This window comes from Anneissia japonica, unplaced genomic scaffold (assembly GCF_011630105.1).
Source record: "Anneissia japonica isolate Jap-2015-1 unplaced genomic scaffold, ASM1163010v1 scaffold263_len647688_cov178, whole genome shotgun sequence".
Taxonomy (NCBI): domain Eukaryota; kingdom Metazoa; phylum Echinodermata; class Crinoidea; order Comatulida; family Comatulidae; genus Anneissia; species Anneissia japonica.
Window position 1 is genome coordinate 103,527 of NW_022734777.1, and position 22,029 is coordinate 125,555.

Genomic DNA, 22,029 nt, shown 5'->3' on the forward strand with positions numbered 1-22,029 from the left:
AGTTACACACATTAATATATGTATGTTTATTTTTACTTTAGACATATAAAATATATTGTAAAAAGTGTATTGCAACGGTAAAAAATGTGTATCTTAAGAATACACATAATAAAATACACTACTTTTCAACCTGAGAATTCTAAGTTAAAAGGCACTTGCATAAGTAATTTATTAAATGCTCAACTAAACATAAAATATGTCTTGACACATCTTTAATTTTGACACAACTAAACATAAATAACTAGAAACTGTGGGGAAAATTTATTTATATAATTTTTTTTGTTATGTCACTATATTATAAATATGAAATCCTTCTAGTGGATCATGTGATATTGTTGCTAGTTTCGATTCACTAGGCATTTTACACCCTCTTGACTTTATAACATTGTGGTTGATTGTTACTACTCTGAGTGTGAGCCTGAGAAATGTTTATTTTCACACAAAATCAAATAGTCAATACAAAAATACATACTCGCAGAAAGTAACCATATTGCCCTGTAATTTTGTAGTTACGTTGTTTTGCCATGGAAAACCACTGGATTTTAAGGTTTGTACTAAAGGATGGGTGGTGCTATATCCGAAACGACTCGTTTTTGAGACCTGAAATTTTCACAGATAATTATACTCCCAAATGATATTATTTCAAAATCCACACAAATGTCAGTTACGGCCGTTTCGGTATCGCATCCTTTTCACTTTATTAAAGTAGTTGGCATACTGCTAGATTTTGTCTTGTTCTTTGGCATGGTTCATTTAGTCGGGTGTTATTGATGTTAAATTAGTTGGCATATTTCAGACGTTTTCCTTTTCTTTAGCATCACTATTTTCTTTTAACCGGGTGTTATTGATGTTAAATTAGTTTATAGATTTCAGATGTTTTCCTTTTCTTTGACGTCACTGTTTTTTTTAGCCGAGTCTTAATGATGTTAAAGTAGTTGGCAGACTTCAGATGTTTTCCTTTCCTTTTGGCATCACTTGTTTCTTTTAGCCAAGTTTTATTAATGTTAAATTAGTTGGCAGACTGAAGATGTTTTTCTTTTCTTTGGCGTCACTGGTAGCGTATTTTCAGCTTTATTGTCTGATGTAGAATTACAGGACTTAAATGACTCCCTACTGCTGCTGCGTTGTAATTCATCTTCCTTAGCAGTTAAAGTTAGTGAAATATTTGATTCTTCAGAGGGTGTAACATCAATTGGTGGATCACCATTTGTAACAGCCTGTGTATCACTACTGGCATTCTGGGAATCAACCAATCCATATGTGCTTGATGAGCTTGGCAGAGCATCTAACACATTGGCGGGTTTCTCGTGAATTGCGAGAACAATCGGCTGACCGAACCTTGTCCCACCAATAATCTCATTATCTTGAACTGCCATGGTAACCAAGTCGGAATATATGTAGTGTGAGAGGTAGAAAGAGCCATCACTTAATTGCCAAATTCGTATCAACTGAAAAGAGTAAAATTGTGATGCATCAACATGAATTCAACTCATTATATTCACAAATCTGTTTTTTTTGTTTTTTTCTCAAGCAGGATGATCAATTCTGTTCATGGAATTGGGTGGACAAGATAGAATTGGACAGAGTTTTTAACAAACGTTCTATTTTGTTTTAATCTTAAATGGTAGTCATGTCAAGACAACCTACACATCTTCATGTCATGCTCATCACCCCTTCATATATTTTATTGCCCACCACTCCTCACCCCTTCACATGTTTTATTGCTCACCACCACTCACCCTTTCACATGTTTCCTGAATAAAGAGTTGCGAAGTACCCGTTCAAAGTTGAATAAGCTGTGTGTCCGACTTTAGGTCTCTTTTACTTTCCTTAATTTAAAAAAGTTCACTAGTGGTTCCTACTTGTGAGTTCACTAAGTGTTCATACCATTTTAATCTTCTTATTCTGTCCTTGAGTCAACTCAAAAGTTATATTGCACATTACTGTATTGCACAATTTCCTGCTTATCTTACTACTTTCATATATATTATATTATATTATATTATATTATATGTCAAACATGACATAAAAAATATATATATACATAAAAAAATAATATAATAATAATAATAATAACAATAATAATAATATATTATATTATTATTATTATTATTATATTATTTTTTTATGTATATATATTTTTTATGTCATGTTTGAATTTATATCAATATTAATTATTAGGCCTACTACGTCGCATGTGACTGATTATCTGGTGGTCATGCTTTAAAGTTTTTATAACTTATTATGACTTCCTTTTACACCAATATTTTACCTTATTTAATGATTACTGCTGTCAATTACTTAAGATAATAACAATAGTTATTCATTATTTTCCCATTTTATTGTATAACTCATTTCATTTGTGTGAAAAAAACCAATAAACAAACGAAGTGTATGCCTCAAAACAATGCATACTTATTATCTGTGTATGAAACAAATATGGAAATAATAATAAGATGAATAGCCTTACCTTGTCTGCTGACCCGGTTACTAAGTAACGACCATCTTCTGTGAATGCCATAGATACCATGCTAAATGTCTGCAGAAGAAACGTCATTAAATTTTTACAATCATTCTGTTTTCTTTTTTATGGTGTGTCACTCGCTGTCCACTTTGCTTGTGTCTCATGCTTAGGAATATTAATGGGTACTGAGTTAATATGGCAGCAGGAACAGCAACCAACGAAAGACAAAGTGCTTTGTAATCTTAAGGCGGGCAATCACCGCACCCAACTGACGTTGGCCAATGTGATTCTATGCAGAACGCAGCACAACGATATGCACGCAACAGATCATTTTCTCTATGACGATCCATCCAGACTGCCACCAACAATCAGCAGACAGTGTCGCATCAGATAGCGCTTACAGGGAGCAGAATTTGTTTTGTCACGTGATGGTCGTACGACGCAGGTGTATAAAGTATAAAATATCACAAACACAAACTTAAAACCAGGTTTTCAAAAAAAAATATTTGGTCACGACAGTGTTTTCAATGCAATCATACCACTGCATAGCTGTCCCTAACACAGGGTGGGAAGGCCTCCTGATTTGACAAACAAAATGATGATAGCGAACAGTGATTTTATGTAAACCAGGCTTAAAGTTGGTATATAACATAGAAATATGTTTACTTACTTCCTCAATAATTTTTATCAATATCCCTTTCTTCCAGTCCCAGACAGGCACACAAGTATTCTCTGACCCAACAGCAAGGACATCTTCATTGGGACTAAGAGCCAAGCATGTGACCTTTGACTTGCACTGAGACAGTGACCGTACATCTGTGCCATCCTTCCCAAACACCAACACCAATCCCGTGTTCATACCGCAAAGCACTTGATTATCATTAGTCAAAAGTACACACTCGATGATATCTTGTGCTTCTAATTGCGGACTCCACGTCTTCACAATGGTATTAGTTTTGATATCCCATAATGATATTTTCTTTTCATGTGCAACAGCTGCATATTGGTCATCTTGTCGGATACTAATATGTCGAATGCTATCCTTAAATGCATGCTTCGAAATGACATCAGTTGTGTTGATGTTCCAAATAAGCAACACGCCCTCTACGTCACCAGAAAGTACAGTGTTATTGTCACGGCAAGTTGCAATGCTAGTGACTCTGGCATTATGCAATTTCTGGCTGAGAACAGGTTCTCGCCTCTGGCAACACCACACTACTACTTCAGGTGGGTTAGTTGAGTAATGCAACACAAAATTCTTGTCCCTTGTAATGGCTATGACACCAGATTGATCCCGAAAGAAGAGATTATAATGCGAAATGTATTTCTCCTCGGTACTCCACAGTTTGATGTACTGCGATACTACGGATGTTGATATAACTATGTCGCCAGTCAGAACCAAGTTGGAAACCTCCACTTGCTGACCTTCGAGATTCTCAATAAGTTGTCCTGTTGACAAGTCCCAGACGATCATAATGTTATCACGAGCCCCAGACACGATATACTTATCTGAATATGTTACAGCTACGCAGTCTATCACATCATCATGCCCTGTGAAGTAAACACCATCAAACATCCATTATACAGTGATAGTGATGTTCTTATGATCATTCACCAGTTATTGTATAAAAACACGTTATATCGTCATTGCGGACTTATAAAATCCGCATACGCCTTAAAACTAAAAGAAAATGCATACGTTTAGAGTCCGTACTGAGCCCAAAAAATCCGTAATGAAAATATAACGTGTTCAAAGCTCTGTCCAAATTATCAAATTTTCTTTGACAAAATACTTTTGTATGCCCATCTATAGTCATAATGTGTCTATATATAGTCGATATATCATGATGTGATGTCATCATGACCATATTTGGGCATTTTACAAGTTTTGTCAAATCAAATTTAATAGTCTGGACGTAGTATATTGGGTCCATGCATGACAGTGAAGTATTTTCTGACATGCATGTCTGAGAAAAAGACATTTTTGGAGAATTCTTCCCAACCTGAGGAAATTTATGAGTATTATGAAAAGACCAATGCCAAATTCTTTTATTATATTTAGTCTTTTCAACAGTGGAATCAATTTCCACACACTGAACCAGTAATAAAGAAAAGTATTCAGAGTGATGCAGCTAATTGAGGAATTCAATTTTATTTGGGCTAAAGCTTTTTTTCCACAAGTCAAATTAATATGGACAAAGCAATGGGTTTGACCATTCACATGCGTAGTTTTCTTTCCTTTATCAGATTGTTTGCTATAACACTTGTGGAAGCTAAATAATGTGCAGCAGATCAGGAATCAATTTAAGCATTTATATGAGCACAGAAATCAAAGCTATGAATGTACATATGATTATGGCACGCCGAAAAGTATTAGCAGCGCAGCAACAATAATTGGTATGTCTTTACTAGCTTTGTCTAAGCATAGACCATATTAAGGAAGTGTCTTGCCAAAGGTCAATGGTCATCAATGTAAAAAGAATCGGCCTTTTCCTCATGACCAGACTGACAAAAGCCCAAAAACTTATGCTCCATCGCTTCTACTTCCACAAAAATGTTACCATTAGAAGGAGTCATACCTGTAAGTGTGTGCTTTAAACTACCATCATTGATGCTATACACCAGCACTGCTCTGTCAGCTGCCACCACCATCCAATTGCCATCATTGCTGGCACAGAGTGAGAACACCCGAGCATCGTCAGGTGTCTGTATTGCATGTTTACTGGTGACATCTAGACCATTATCATTCTTCAAAGTTGAGAAAATCTGAAAAAAACGCAACCAAGATATTTGTATATACATTTTCAATTGGAAGAAGATTGCCACTTAAAATTGTCCACTACGAGGCTTGGGAAGTGCCATTGTTTTATCTACAAGTAGCCAACATAAATTACAAATCCTTCAAAGAACATGAGAAGAAAATAAAATTAGATAGAGCCCAAAAACATATAGATGGCATGGCCACCTCTAATGACTTGTGGTCATCTTTAATAGCTTTTCGAAGAATTCATAAATAGGCAATGACAAAATCCATAAATCTTGAAATAGCAAACATTCTCCACATTTGAAGTCAATGATATCACAGAAACTTACTTTTATTCCCCCAGATTTATCACCCGCAAGAATGTGCCTGTCATCAGTAATGGCAACCTTTGATACTTCTCCTTCGAACTCCTTCCTGTCTGCAAGAAGATTACCGGTAACAACTGACCAAACCTTGATGCTCTTATCTTCCGACCCACTGACTAGGATCTGGTCATCATTGCTTATGCATATGCATGAGACAGGTAATGTGTGACCTGTCAGTCGGTGTATATCTTGACCTGAGTTCATTTCATAAACCTTGAAAATATAAATGTAAATATAAAATATAATAATAAAACACATAAAACTCTGTAGATGTGTACAAAATTCTGGTTGAGGAAGGCAGTTTGGTGTAGCAATTTCCATTCAGGTTCCAATTTATTTTGTGTATATATTGTTGTTACAATAATTATTCTATTGTAATTATTATTTACCATTAATTGAAATAAATGTTGATGAATTGAATTGAACCTCGATGTCGAGGGTTCCAACCACAGGATAACCAACCTCAGCTGGGCATGCTTAGTCTCAGCTTATACTGTGGACGGGCTGTGAAGTGGCTCATGCTATGTTTCTGCCCTAAGGGGCATTGTGCCTGCCTCTCATCAATACTAATGGCAACACCTGAAATAGCAAGATTAAAAAGACAAAAAAAAAAAACTCCATCAATTTACTTACCATTATAATCTCAGTAGATCCAGAGATAATCTTGCTTGAGTCATGTGATATGCAAAGTAGCGAATGATTAGTATATGCTGAGTGATCCTCTTCAATCACCCGTACCTCATCACCAGAGTCAACATCCCAGACTCTTAGAGTGTTATCAGCTGAGCCTGTTACAACACGGGTTGAGTTTGCAGATAAAGCCACACAATTCACTGGTCCTGAATTATATAAACGGATGGTTTAATATAGTGTAGTTAAGAAAAGATAAATATGACTTGATTTATTTAATCACACTGATTTTCCATTTATATGGACAAATCACTTTTCAGCCTTTTAGGGAAATCTCCCAACAGAACTCAACACCTTGAATTATAATCAAAACTATTTTCCAACATACCATTATGACCTGTAAATGTCAAGATTGGTTCTCCATCTATCAGGTCCCACAACCGAGCAGTTCCATCGTCACTTGCACTCACCGCTAACGTGCCTTCTGCATTTGCAGCAATGTCACGTATGTTACCTTTAACAACAGCAATTGTAAATAAACTACAGTGTAGTTTTACATAATATTGGTACTCTAGATTCATAAGAAGATTATCATCATTGTCAACAAATTAATCAATTTCATTAAAATCCACCAAGGAGGTTATGAATCACTGCTGTTTGTCTGTCTGTCCGTTTGTTAGTTAGAAGGATTATTCAAAAACCTATGAATGAATCTTCATGGAACTTTAGTGAATTGGTACAAAATGGTCTAAAAAAAGAGATGATTAAATTGTGGGTTGAAAAGTTCAAAGGCTTGGGGTTTTTTTTAATAGTAAGTATTCAGTGCATTGTATGCACACTACAAAGTGCCTGCTCTTGTTTCTTCTTTTATTATAATTTATTCAAAAGTTGCCTCACCTCTGTGTCCAACTAGAGTAGCTCGGTGAGGACCACCAGGAGCTGGATAACAACTACGTGTTGCGTACACCAACTGCTTGTCATGTTTCTGGCACCACCTTGTAGCGCCCTCTAACAGTGATTTTATAATGCATGTGTGCGTGTCAGCAAAATGCAGCATCCGGCCAAGCATATCAGTTGCTAGGCAATTTGATTGCTTCAAAATTATTGCATATTCTAATGTTGGTTTCACTAATCTATAATGAGGGAAAAGAATGATTGAATATATTTATAAAGTCCAGGGTTAGATCCAGACATTTGATATAGAGGAAGCTCAGAGTTACGAAGGGTCCAGATCATCTTGGTCCCACCACTGTTGCTACTATTCCTGTTTGGAACCTTTACATGGCTGAAAATGGCAGTCACACATAAATTTTTCTATTTTTTTATTTTTTTATTTTAAAGAATTAGTCAACTCCCCAATCCCTCTGAATCTTCCCCTTAGAGTAAAGAAGTACATGATTGTTCATTAAACACCACAACTTCTCAGAAAACCCCAACAACCACATATTGTACAGTTAAATTTCAAACTTTGGATCAATGATTTGAAATTAATGTTTGTATCATACTTTTGGAATGATATTTTGTGGATCTTGCAATAAAATGGCACCCTCAAAATATTATAAATTATATGTTCATTTTTTAAACATGCACATTTAGAGCTGTGTATGCTGTTTTTGAAGCTAATCATGAATGGACAACTCAGAAGTTTTATATTACACATGCATTATTAATTTGAATGTGGGCTCAAAATATTAATTATGACATGACTTCCTGAGCCTCCCATTGAAAACAAATGGTATAGTTGAATGGTCAATACCCAACTTACCTCAGCAGATCCTGTACAAGCTCAAGCTCTGTAGTAAGTTGTTTACTTGTTGTAGGATAAGCGATTATCATGTCCATTTCTTCGATAACATGCTGTGGCTTATAAGCCTCAACCCATGCATAAAGGAAGTCAAAGTTTCCAAGAACATGCTGGGAATGGGGAATAAGTCATGATGATTAGTAAATGAGTATTGATATGGAGAGGGTAATGGGGAAGGGGTGCATGAAAAGTTGGGGGTATACTGCAGGAATGAGATGATACAAGATGATTTTAATGTATATAAAGTTGTAAGATGACAAGGAGAGTGCAGTGGTGGGGCCTGGCAACAATAGCTTCACCCCTGCCTCTTGTCTTGGATGCTATACTGTCTGTTAGTGGATATTAGTCTACAATTGAATACACATGATGATTAGATCAATGCTACATATTACAGGTAGCCCTATTTCAAATTCCAGAGCATGCTATTCTATTTCTAAAGGCCAACTCAGACAGCGTCGGCCGACGCAGCCCGACCCGATTTATCGTCGGGGACAGTCTTAAGCCGTCGTGAGAAATATTAAACACGTTTAATATTCTACTACGCGACTGTCCCCGACGCACACCATCGCGTCTGCGTTCAACTCACACAGACCCGACGCGACAACAAATCGGGTCGGGCTGCGTCGGCCGACACTGTCTGAGTTGGCCTTAAGGACTTGAGAAAACTAACAAAACAATCGCATCCTAGTTTATAGACTAACTTACATTATGCTGTGTTTGATGAAGATTTATATCCATGCCCTGTGTGAGCATTTACTCAAAACAACCATATTCATTAGGGAGACAAAATACATGTTGATGGTATCTAGCAGATGATTTGTATGCCATTTATATTATTACACCCACAATGTGTTCGTAATCAAGCCAGGAGCCACATACCTTGATCATCTGGTCCTCGTTCTCGGCATGCAGTAGATGGTACGGAAGTTCATTTAGCTTCCTGTAGTTAAATACATCCTTAAACATGATTGGTTGAGGCGAAACTTTTCTGTCTGCTTCTAAAGTACGTTTAAGCTGGTTCAGTATCAGTGTCTATAGCATTTGCAACAACAAGGGAAGACTTTATTTATACCCTCAATTGAACTACATATATAAAAGGTCATCATTAAAAGGGCAATGATAAATAAGAACAACATAGCCAGCACCTTGTAGCCCTTGGCAAAAGGCATGGTATAAATCTTTTATTATTATTATTATTATTATTATTAATATTATTATTATTGTTGTTGTTGTTGTTGTTTGAAGGCTGCTGATTTATTTTCATCAGAATCTGAATAATATTTGTAGCCAACATAGAACACAAAGAGATGCAAATCATTTGTGTATGAATATTTTCATTCTAATTTTCAACACCCTGACAACATTTATTTTAAAATCTTCAAACTTGCTCAGACTATCATGTGACATGCCTATATGGCCATAATGATATCCCATCATTACAATATATAGGTGCATCATGATTATATGGGTATGTTAGCTTAAATATGCAAAAAAATAGGGGTTAACTTGCGCCGTTTTTTTAATTTAAAGGACTACTTTAAATAGTAGGCTAAGCAATCTCAACATTTTTCAAACAATTTTTTTTCTTTTATAAATGAACACATATCATGTGACTGCCTATAAGGCCATAATGATATCCCATCATCACAATATATAGGTGCATCATGATTAATATTTTGAGCCCATATTAAAATTATTAATGCATGTGTAATATAAAACATTTGAGTTGTCCATCCATGATTAGCTACAAACAGCATATGAAGCTCTACATGTGCTTGTTTACAAAATAAATTATATATTATTTATAATATTTTGAGGACGCCATTATTCATAAAATATAATTTGATAGCCTGGACAGGTCTGTACCTTCTTCTGATTACCACTCCATGTGCCCAGGAAGAAGTCCACCATCAGCTGGTGTCGAGCTTGTCTTTCCTTGTCATCCTTGAGGTACTTGTCTCTAGAGGCCTCAATGAATTGCCTGTTGATGTCAAATAACAATGATGATTACGACGACGAACATGATGATAATGTTAAAATATACGATATAATTGAAGCAATAATTGCAAAATATAGATTGAAATAAAGAGATGTATGACAATGATGATCACATCTTAAAATGTCTTCAAATATAATGGCTATCACTATTCTTTTTTTTTTCATTTTAGAATTTTTAGTCGCTTACGACCTGGGTTCAGGCAAAATCTGGATAAGAAAATGTAGAAGAGCTTTGTAATTGTATGATAGACAGAAACGTCCGAAATGAGCACATGCAGGCATCAGTGCGACCTGGCGATCGTCGAAGGTAAGGTAGGTAGGATTATGAGCTGAGCGTTTGGCTAATTGATATGGTTCCTGCCTCTTGCACGCCAGGGCCAGGGTTTGATACCCGGGTCTGCATCGAGTACTAATTTGGGTCTTTTATAATAACAAAAAAGCTCAGCTCTTTGAATAACCATCTCAAGGAGAGCCATGTTTGTATCAGTCTGTATCCGTTTGATGTTGTAGACCAAGTCGGGTAGTTGGCACCGAACTATGGCTGCCACGGGGTCCCCTCACCGGGGACCCAGTCCAAAAGTTCCCATTGTGTAGGTATACATATAAGATATAAGAGGACATATAAAGAATTTATTATATATAAAATAAATTAATTTAAAACTCTGTACACACTATTAAGTGTCATATGCCCTTATATAGTCATGATTTGCCTATATATGGTCATGATGTGATGTCATTGTGACCTTATTTAGACATGTCACAAATAAAATTTGATAGTCAGGACAGGGCTTAAGACTAACCTATGGTACAATGCCATCACTGTTCTGCCATCTGCTTCCCTGTCCACCATGTACTCACGGATCTCGCTGTGAAGCCGAGCCCACAGCAGAGGTGGTAATCTGACCACGTTGGGATTAGGTGGTGACCAGTACTGGTAGATCTCATCTAACACCTCGTCATCAATTGATAACAGATCCTCTAATTCTCCTTCCGTCACGCCATTTCTATGTATTAATAATAATAATTTGTATTATCTGAAATACTTAAGATTTGGTACAATGACACGTCTTATATCTAAAAAAACACTGGATTTGTCTGAGACCTACCTAGATGCACTGATGTAGCCCAGAGCGTGTGAGACAACTGTCCTACCAAACTGTCGCTCGAGTCTGTCAAACAGCTGCCAAATGGCCTCCCGTACAGTGTATGCCAAATCATTCTCACTCACAGATGTGTAAGATTTCCAACGTCTTGCTTCCTCAAAGACTAACTTCAGAAATATTGGCTGAGGACATTCCTGGAATGCTGAAATGGAGAACCATTTGTTAGAAGGCGCTATACAACACAAATGTATGATATTATTGTCAGTAAAAATGAAACTAACACATAGTATACCTTCTCTAATGACTGTAAACTGTTCTGCTGTGACTTTTCTGTTGATACTAGCCATCCAGGAATTTAAAATTGCTTCTCCTGTGTCTTCTGACAATGCTTCGACTGCCATGAAGCATTCACTGTCTCCTAAGTACTCTTTCATTTCATCCAGAATATGTGATGCATCAGGCAAAGTTGAGAGAACAATTTTAACATTTGGTGGACATTGTTTTGGCAGCCATTTTACTTCATATGCATCATAAGCAGACTGCAGTTGGTCAATTGAATCTAACAATATGATCAAGGGTTTGTCTTTTGCAACATCTGAAACTTGTTGAAGGAGAACTGGAAAATACTTCACCAAATCAGCAAACCTCTTCAATTTGACATCTGCTGGAATGGTCAACTTGTAGGTCTCACAAATCTGGCTAAATATTGTCAACATCACTTGAAATATAGTTGATGTATGTGATGATGTTCCAAGAAATCTTAAAACTGTCTGGCAGTCTCTCTTGTTCTGTTGCTCTAGGGCTACCATTGCCATCACTGATGTTTTGCCAACACCAGATGGTCCATGTATCACCAAGGGTTTAGTCTTCTCCGGATTAGATAGATACTTTTCAATGCTGTGCAGAAGTTCCTTTCTTCCACAAAAGTTCTGGCACTTCAGAAGACAAAATTTACTATGATGTAAAACCTCCATGAAGAGGGAGTCCTGACAGAGTTCTAAGAGTTGAGACTCACTGAGTCCTTTCTTCACCAATCTTTTAACATCCTTTACAAATGTTGTGCAGAAGGTGATTAGATACTTGTAGTGGTCTTCATCTGAGATGTCAACACCTTCACTTGTCCAATCAATGCAATATTTGTGTATATTTTCTTCACCAAGTTTGGATGGAATAAACTTCTCTTTAAATGTTGTCAGACGATCCCTTGCTTCTTTGTCAATTTCAGTGCTAGTATAACTGATGAAATCGGTGTAGCTATGAGCTTTTGGATTGGCAAGATTCTCTTCAAGATGTTGAAGTGTTCTAATAAATGCAACACAGTGGTTATCAGGTGTCTCTGTCTCTAAAGCAAACTTGATCTCGTGCTCAGTTACTGAAGGATCAAACAAGAAATCAACTAATTACAGTATTACTATTTCACTTCACAACAATCTTTCATCGAAAGATTATTACATATACAATACATTTTACAAATGCATTTGTTTATTTTGTAACCTGCCTTAATTCTAGATTTGTGTTTAAAGAAGAATTATTATTGATAACTGTTTTAAGTTGAGGGAAATGATAAATAAGTTTTTCATTTGTGTTTGATTTATAATGCTAGCTTGAAATAAATGATTATTATTGTATTGTATTCTATGCAGAAATTAAATCATTTAGTATGATTCAATCATTAATTATTATTATGATTTATTATGATGACTATTTAAATATAAACAGTTCTGTTCTTATATACAAAAAGTATTATATTTTCTTGAAAATACAATACACCTAAATACAAATAAAAATGTGAAGTGAAAATATTAATTTGACTGCCACTTTAGGCCTACCATTGTGTATTTCTGGCACCTCTTGTAACCACAATGAGTTGGTATTGAGTACTAGGTTTAAATTAAGTTTTGCAGTACCTGACATTGAATAGTATTTTCCCCTATCTTGGTTAATTTCATTAGCTTCAACTGCACCCTCTACAGCCTTTCTTAATGCTCGACTCAAGGAACTTGAATTTCGAATCCATTCATCTTTTCTGTCCTGAGTTACTGGTTGGAGAACAAACACTGGTGGGTCACTGTTTTCATCTCGTTGGTACCAATTCACAAGCAGGGACGTAGCATTTTCATCCTCTTCTGCGAATTTCAGAATAGTTTCAAACTCAACAGCATCAATGGTAGCAGGGTTTGGTCTCCAGCCATATCGCTGACCAAGAAGAAACTGACGGAAAAAAAATATTATCATAGGGCAAGCTTTTTTAGACTTTGTTTCGCGAACTTATTTTTTCAAAGATCATCACAAAAAAAAAATTGTTTTCTTATTCAACAAATGGTTTTGCTAAAAACATCCAGATGGAGGAAAAAAAAAATTTTTCTTGGTGAATGTAAACAGTGTAGTAAATGGGATGGTTAAATGTTTAAATTTATATAAATAGAAAGAAATATACATATCTTATTTTTAGAGACTTCAAGGCAGTGACGGGCATAAAAAAATAAAGAAATTTTTACTTTTATTCTGAAATTTCAATTTATCGTGGCGGTGGATGCCCTAATTGGCTAAAAATATAATTTTGGTTTTATTTGAAAGAATCATTATTAGTGGGCGGCGATTTGACTAAACAAGTTATAAAAAAAAAAGTCTTGCCTAAATATGATATAATTTCTAAAACATGGTTTAAATTTGTATCAGCTACTTTCACAGATAAGAAAACTTCCTCTAGATGTTGGACATTTAGACTGTAATTTGAATACAATTTTCTATTTTTCAGCATTTTTTTTTATAATTTTGAAAAATTTACTAAAGGAAGCAACAGCTGGCTGCTTCTCCCCCTGAATCCGTCACTGTATTGCATGTTGGTTTTTTGTGCACATCGTTTTCAACTGGTTTACATACATCATAAAAGTTTTTGGCGTAATATACACAATTGGATTATTAAGCTACGTAAAATGCAGTACAACTGTCAAGTAATCAAGTAACAGTGGTTATAAATTTTTTGGAAAACAATATTTTAGGAGAAAATAACATACAATATAGTTATAAGATATATTACACAAAACAGTTAGACTTTTCCACACTTACAAGGACGTTTGGTCCAACTGACAGGACTTGACAGTTCTCAATCTCACGCAAGCAGATATTCAAAGTCATGTGATCATCATTGACCTCATCCCTGACCCCCCATCTCATGTCAACAACCTGAAAATCTAGGCCTTTCTCTTGACACCATTTCTTAAGCTCTGGGTATGCCTTCTCCAGGAGTATGTTCCTCTCAGCCACCGTATCTACAAAAATTAAAAATTAAAATATTCTCTTACAACAAAAATACTATTAGAAAAATAAAGACAAATCAAAAGATTTTTTTTTCCTTGCTCCATTTTCCCATTTTCATAGGGATTTCCAACTATATAAACATTATAATTTATATTTTATAGACGTGTACTTGTCTGTATGATGTAGAACTGTGTTCTAAGCTTTACAAGAGACAGATTTCAAGGGCCCTAAATTTTGAGAATTAAAAAAAAAATGTGAAAAACGCCATCTATCTAGAAATACCATACATAAAAATGTCAAACAGTATCTCAGCATAAGTTACATGATGGGATGAGGTACAATAGTCTGTTTCAAGTTTCTGGATTCTACACAGTCTTCTGATGTAAAGTAAAAAAAAAAACATATTGCAACTTAACTCACCTCCAAATGTAGAACTCACAAAAATTCTAACAATCTTTGAAGGAACTTTTGGCAGAGACTTGAGGTTGCCAAGGAGGACTGCTGCCCTTATGTTCTTCACCATGGTCGTAGCATCCTTTGACTGATCTGGCCTGCAGTTTGACAACACAAAACAAAACCATTTGGTTGGCTTAACAAGGTCACTCAATGCTCAATAGAGGTAAATTGTACATCAGGAAACAATCCTATTGTTTTCTGATGACAATTGCCTTTTATGTGCATCCTACAATACAAAGGTATTACAATTCTACCACTGGTAGAAAAAGAGAAAAAATTTCTTTAACATTATTAATATTTGTTTTCTTTTTAAATACAAAACACATGTATTGTACATTTGTAGTTGTTTTTAAAATAGTTCCTCAAAATATGGTATAAATTAATGTTTTTAGTAGTAAGAATAAGTAAATAAATAATGAACAAACCAGCAGTAAAGCCAACAAATGAACAAACGAATAAATATTTATTTAGCAAATTGATGAATGGATGAATAGATGGATGGATGGAGGGCTAGATAGATGAATGATTGGATGAATAAATTGAACATAGCAACAAAAACAAAATAGGAAATTATTAAAATTACTTTACATATCATATATCATTTATTTCACCATTTCAAATTTACTAAAAAGAACATTAAAATACAATAATAATAATAATAATAATAATAATAATAATAATAATAATAATAATAATAATAATAATAATAACAATAACAATAACAATAACAATAACATAATATACAAAATGACTTGGCAGTACCTTGTAGGGTTGCTCAAAAGAGGGCAATGCCCACCTGTCTGGGATCTCTCCAGTACAAACCACAGAAACAAAAAATCAACAGAAATAATAAAATTATTCTTAATAAAATTCTGATATCACTGAGAAAAAATGTGTACTACAAAGAGAAAGTCAGCATAATTGGCACCACAGTGAGATCGTGACTCGTTGGGGACTGAACGAAACTATAATTGAAGAATCTTGGGTGCAAATATGAAAGAGGACACCATGTTTTTTCTCAAAAAACTATACATCTGTTTTTTCAAAGGACAGATTGAAAGAAAGTCAGAATAATATGTACAGGCTAGCATGCTTCTATTTTTTAAACTTATTCATTTAGGAATTATCATTTTTTTTTGATGGAATAAAAATAACCACAGAGGCCTAGAATGGCAACATCAGACAACAACTCTATACTAATTTGTAGGGCATCTGGCAAAAAATAAAGATAAATTCACTCACATTTTTAAAAATTTGTCAGCAAAAATGCTAAAAAAAAAAAATTTAATTTGTTTGTTTTGTCCATCCCTATTTTTTTAAGTGAGAGGGCCCAGGCAGGTGGAGTAGGGCAAACAAATTTTTTTTTTTTGGCCTTATTATTATTATTATTGAATGTTTGGTTGTCTCTTCTGTAAGTGAGGATGCACTACACACCTGAATGTGTGCTGCTAATTTGAAAGCAGTATTCCAGTTACCGGTAAACATTCATATTTAACCTTAAAAGTTCTGGTTACTGTTTAACAAATTCATTTGTGTTTCCATTCCTTAGCAAACACAATGCACAATTTCCCTCAGAACTTGGCCAAAATCAAGGACGACCTAATGCCTTTCCTTCCTCAATTCATTAGAATATGGAAATGACGACATCAATAATAGTAACAGAAATATAAACGGCCCTAGCTTGAGTCACAATATATTGATAAAAAATAAGAATGAAAATTTTTCCGACCTTACTATAGTTCAACTTCACCATACAATTGAACAGATAATATATACTGGTATATACAATCATCTCACGTACAAATCAATAATATGCATGTGTATGGAAATCCATAGCAACGTATAATAAAGGATGAAATGAGGCATAGTTAATTACTTTATTATTATTTTTGCAAACATCGGTGTTACTACATTGTTTATGTGTTACAGTACTACATTGTCAATGCTACAGACAATAGAATAATAAATATCATAAAGTAAATAATTTGTATGTTGGACCTGACCATTAATTTTTATTTGCAAAGTTTATAATATGTTTGAAAAGGGAATTTTTAATTTTTATTTAAACAAAACTATGGTTTTTAGCTCATTTACTGGCCAAAATGGAAGTTCCAACTGTTTCTGTGATTTTTCAACCATGTATTTTGGCTTAATAATAATAATGGTCGACTTATAGAGCGCATATCATAGAGACCTCTATGCACTTAACATAAATAAGAATACAAATATAATGATACTTAACTAATCCTACTCCTTAAACTAAGCATGGGTTATTAATAATAACTATCAAAGCTTTTTATCATGACACCATGTTTATTCTTTATAAATTTTACTTTTCTCCCTTTCTACAGTATATGTATTTTAATTTGATGTTGGTAAGTGTTTCCATATTCTTTGTATGTCCTTGCATAAACAGCCTTTAGGAAAATACCATTGGTGATAAATTTGTTTCCTTATAAAATAAAGTAGTTATATTCTTATGATTCAACATTTTCACAATAAAACAAGTAGCCCACCAACTGCTAAGTCCTCTTAAAAAATTGTGAATGGCTCCTAATCCTGAAAATGCATTAGAACCTTTTATTTAAATTATATTTCATTTATGTAGGCTAGGTTACATTACACAAAACATGTCAGGCCAGGAAACAAGAATACGGAACTAGGTTTCCCAATCCTATGTCTACAACAGGAATTCAATATAAACATTCTAATAAAACCGCACAAAACACCAATAAAAGCCTACAAACATGAAGGTATATTATACCTCCATGCTACAACTATTTCAATCAATTAAACTAAAAAGTATTCAATATAGATAATAAAGAATAAGTACATACGGAGAAATAGTTGAAGCCATCCTTAAAAGTTTGATACACAAACACAAACTTCCTTTTTCCAACTGAAAAAATTTTTGCAGACTATTATTAAATTAGGCAGAGTCAAGGTCAGGAAACTGTTGGATAAGTATTTTGAATGTTAAGCATTGCTATCTCAATTAAGCCTTACTTAATTCTCGGATTTGTATAGTTCAAATGTTTACAGTCTCATATCCTAATAGATTACTGTATTTATTGGAATCAAGAGACTTAATCAAAGACTTAATTTTTATAACTTAATTATAGGCCCAATACAAAAAAGTATTAGTTTATCACCATCGCCTGCATGTCTTCATTGTCTATTGCCTTAGTTTCATTCCAACATTCTATTAATTTATAAGTTTTACATTGAATTTTCTTTTTACATTATTTTTGTATTATCTTCTTTCTATTTTGATGGTTTGTTTGTAACTGTACCACTTTGAAAAACAGTACTCAAGTACTGAAAGGCATGCAGTCTAAAGAAAGAATAAATAAAATAAATAAATATTGTAAAAAACTTTTTTCCAATATTTATTTATTTATTTTATTTATTCTCTGGGTGGTGCAGGAAAGGTTTTTTTTTTCTCTCTTTTTTTTTATTGCATTAAAAGAAATTATTTTTTAGTAAATAGATAGTAGATATTGTTTGTATTATTACCTCGATCATGTATTTTACTTTGAATATCAATGCACCAGCAAACAACTAAAGATGATTTGGCTTTAACAAAACAAAAAATGAAAATAAAAAGCCTCCCTCCCTCCCTTATCACTTTTCCAGTCTAGATAGTGTGATAAACTAAAAATGTTTTTTATTGGGAATAAAACCGGTTTGATTCATAGTTTACAAACCAACTTTCTGTTTTTACTTCCTTTATTCGTGGTTTTGATTTTACTTTTTAATTTCAAAATCAGTTTCAAAAAACAACCTCAAAATACCCAAAGATTTGAGTGGCTTTTTAATTTTAGTACCAATAATTGAGTATTTCCAAATGTTCCGACACCTTAGCATGCTCAGAATGCATGTATGAAAAAAAAAATTTTTTAATATTCCTGGGGTACGGTAGGAGCACACTTGACCCGGACGACATGTCAAGTCTCCCAAATTTTTAGCTCCAGTGGTTGGAACGTCTGCAAGACTAGTTTTTTGTCATTAAATTACATTCTTTTATCAGTTGAATTAGTAGGATAATTTCTGTAGAACTATATATTTAAAAAATGATGTGCTATTTACAGATGTTCCATTGTTGTTAGACACCCACAATTTTTTTTAGACCTTTGATAGCCTGCTTCCTTGCACGAATTCGATCCAACTCGGCCACAAGTCAACTCGGCCACAGTCAACTCAGCCACAAGTTAACTTGGCCACAAGTTAACTCAGCCACAAGTTAACTCGGCCACAAGTCAATTCGGCCACAAAACTAAAAAGTATTCAATATAGATAATAAAGAATAAGTACATACGGAGAAATAGTTGAAGCCATCCTTAAAAGTTTGATACACAAACACAAACTTCCTTTTTCCAACTGAAAACATTTTTGCAGACTATTATTAAATTAGGGAGAGTCAAGGTCAGGAAACTGTTGAATAAGTATTTTGGATGTTAAGCATTGCTATCTCAATTAAGCCTTACTTAATTCTCGGATTTGTATAGTTAAAATGTTTACAGTCTCATATCCTAATAGAATACTGTATTTATTGGAACCAAAGACTTAATTTTTATAACTTAATTCTAGGCCCAATACAAAAAAGTATTAGTTTATCACCATCACCTGCATGTCTTCATTGTCTATTGCCTTAGTTTCATTCCAACATTCTATTAATTTATAAATTTTACATTAAAATTTCTTTTGACATTATTTTTGTATTATCTTCTTTCTATTTTGATGGTTTGTTTGTAACTGTTCCACTTTGAAAACCATACTCAAGTACTGAAAGTGCATGCAGTCTAAAGAAAGAATAAATAAATATTGTAAAAAACTTTTTTCCAATATTTATTTATTTATTTTATTTATTCTCTAGAGGGTGGGGGAAAGGTTTTTTTTCCTTTTTTTTTTTGCATTTAAAGAAATTATTTTTTAGTGAATAGATAGTAGATATTGTGTTTGTATTACCTCGATCATGTATTTTACTTTGAATATCAATGCACCAGCAAACAACCCAAGGGTGTTGGCTTTAGCAAAATTAAAAATAAAAAGCCTCCTTACCTTATCACTTTTCCAGTCTAGATAGTGTGATAAAATAAAAATGTTTTTTATTGGGAATAAAACCGGTTTGATTCATAGTTTACAAACCAAGTTTCTGTTTTTACTTCCTTTATTCATGGTTTTGATTTTACTTTTTAATTTCAAAATCAGTTTCAAAAAACAACCTCAAAATACCCAAAGAGTTGAGTGGCTCTTTAATTTTAGTACCAATAATTGAGCATTTCCAAATGTTGCCGACACCTTAGCAAGATCAGAATGCATGTATGCAAACAATTTTTCAATATTCCTGGGGTACTGTAGGAGCACACTTGACCCGGACGACATGTCAAGTCTCCCGAATTTTGAGCTCCAGCGGTTGCAACGTCTGCAAGACTAGTTTTTTGTCATTAAATGTCATTCTTTTATCAGTTGAATTAGTAGGATAATTTCTGTAGAACTATATTTAAAAAATGATGTGCTATTATATAGATGTTCCATTGTTGTTAGACACCCACAACTTTTTTTAGACTTTGATAGCCTGCTTCCTTGCACTACAGCTTGTTTACTTGCATTATATAAGAATGAACTATTATTAAAATAAAGGTGGCAAAACAGATAGTGTCAAGGTTAATTTATCTGCTGTATATTTTTGTAGTTTTATTTTGGGTTATTTCCTAGTTTATTTACATTCAAACTGTGTATTGTGGAAGTCACTATAGAATCTTTAAAGATGTACTATCACTCAAAAAGACAGAAAACTACCTAAAAAATTCAAATAAAACTTTGAATAACTCATTTGAAAGGATAAATTAACTATTAGCTTCCAATTAGACACAGATTAAAACATTTTTTCACTGATTTATAGTCATTAAATCAAAAATCCTTAAATTCAGTACTATGATCAATACAACAGAATATTACAGAAAAGTTATTTAATTTAGACAGAAAGACAACAGGAAGTTCTATTTTTATTTTAATTTAATAATCTAATACTTAAATATACAAATTAAGCAATTTAATTTTGGAATTAAAATTTCCGGTTTTACCTTATGACTGACGGTCCTTTCTCAATTTCTGCTACTGATGTGTTCAGATAAGAAATTGAACAATAGTAATTGATATATGACTATTACTTTAGTCAATATTAGTTTTTTCCAAGAGTTAAAATAGCTGAAAAGGGGAAATAATTCTTTTGTTTCTGCTGTATGTTATTATAAGATGTCTTCAAGAACTATTTATTTTAAATGACTGAATTAAAGACAGAATAAAAAAAACATTTTGCTTTCAAATTTTAATTGTAATTACAAACCGAAAAATAAGGATGCACCCAAATACAAAGTTTCAAATAACTTTAATTTAAACTATTAAAACAAATTTCTAACTAATATTTAGAAATTATTTAATATTGAAACATCATAAGACAAACTTCTGCAGATATCATACTAAGTCCATATATAAACAGTATTAGTATGGCCATATACAACAATATACTTGTTTAACATCACCACCCACACCTAAATTTTCAAGCAAAATTATATAAATTAGAGGTGGGAATTTTTTTAAATTTTAACAAAAATGAATATTGTACAGGAAATGCTTATCAAAATAAGTATAGACCAATTTTTTTTTATTTGGTCCAAGTTCTGCAAATTTCATACACTAGAGGTTCATGCAACACTTTTTATATATTTAGGCCTACCTAAAATATAGACATAAAGAAAGTTAATTTGGTTGAAATACAAACCTATTCATCATTGAACATACATTGAAGGGTGTCATTAACCAAGGGAAAAAATACCGGCAACTACCACCAGTATACACACCCGCCTGGGTACACAAACTCAGGACACTGTATCAACAAAACAGAAACAAACAGGACCACAAACTTGCCCGACGACAGTGCTTCAAATAAATACCTCTCACAAATTTTAGTTCAACTCAGCATCTCATGTGTTAATTGAAGAAATGATCCTCTCCGTAGCAACTGTTTTTAATTACACTATCTTTAGTTTAAAATAATTATTTTGCGTTTCCAAGGGGAGAATTTACTTTATTCACTTCCCCTCGTCGTGCCTTCTTCCACCAAAACTATTACTGCACGCTTCATTGAATATGCACTACGTAGCGTATGGATCAACGGCTGG

At 33.7% G+C, this 22,029-nt stretch overlaps 1 protein-coding gene across 6 annotated transcripts; it reads right to left on the bottom strand.

Annotated features, from left to right (window-relative positions):
* Window positions 1-752: 752 nt before the first annotated feature.
* On the bottom strand, window positions 753-21,989 carry LOC117116457 (NACHT domain- and WD repeat-containing protein 1-like). Of its 6 annotated transcripts, none has more exons than XM_033260505.1 (18): window positions 21,802-21,989; window positions 14,810-14,940; window positions 14,198-14,400; window positions 13,036-13,339; window positions 11,421-12,500; window positions 11,132-11,330; window positions 10,826-11,029; window positions 9,894-10,008; window positions 8,907-9,059; window positions 7,989-8,137; window positions 7,121-7,356; window positions 6,612-6,737; window positions 6,227-6,432; window positions 5,558-5,806; window positions 5,044-5,230; window positions 3,135-4,015; window positions 2,471-2,539; window positions 753-1,448 (listed from the first exon to the last, which is right to left on the bottom strand). In XM_033260505.1, the coding sequence occupies exons 2-18, from the start codon at window positions 14,910-14,912 to the stop codon at window positions 1,005-1,007; spliced, it is 4,908 nt and encodes a 1,635-aa protein (XP_033116396.1). In that variant the 5' UTR covers window positions 14,913-14,940; window positions 21,802-21,989; the 3' UTR covers window positions 753-1,004. The 6 variants fall into 6 exon arrangements, with proteins under 6 accessions (XP_033116396.1, XP_033116395.1, XP_033116393.1 ...); XM_033260504.1 differs by having other exon boundaries at window positions 21,650-21,989; XM_033260502.1 differs by having other exon boundaries at window positions 21,630-21,989.
* Window positions 21,990-22,029: the final 40 nt, after the last annotated feature.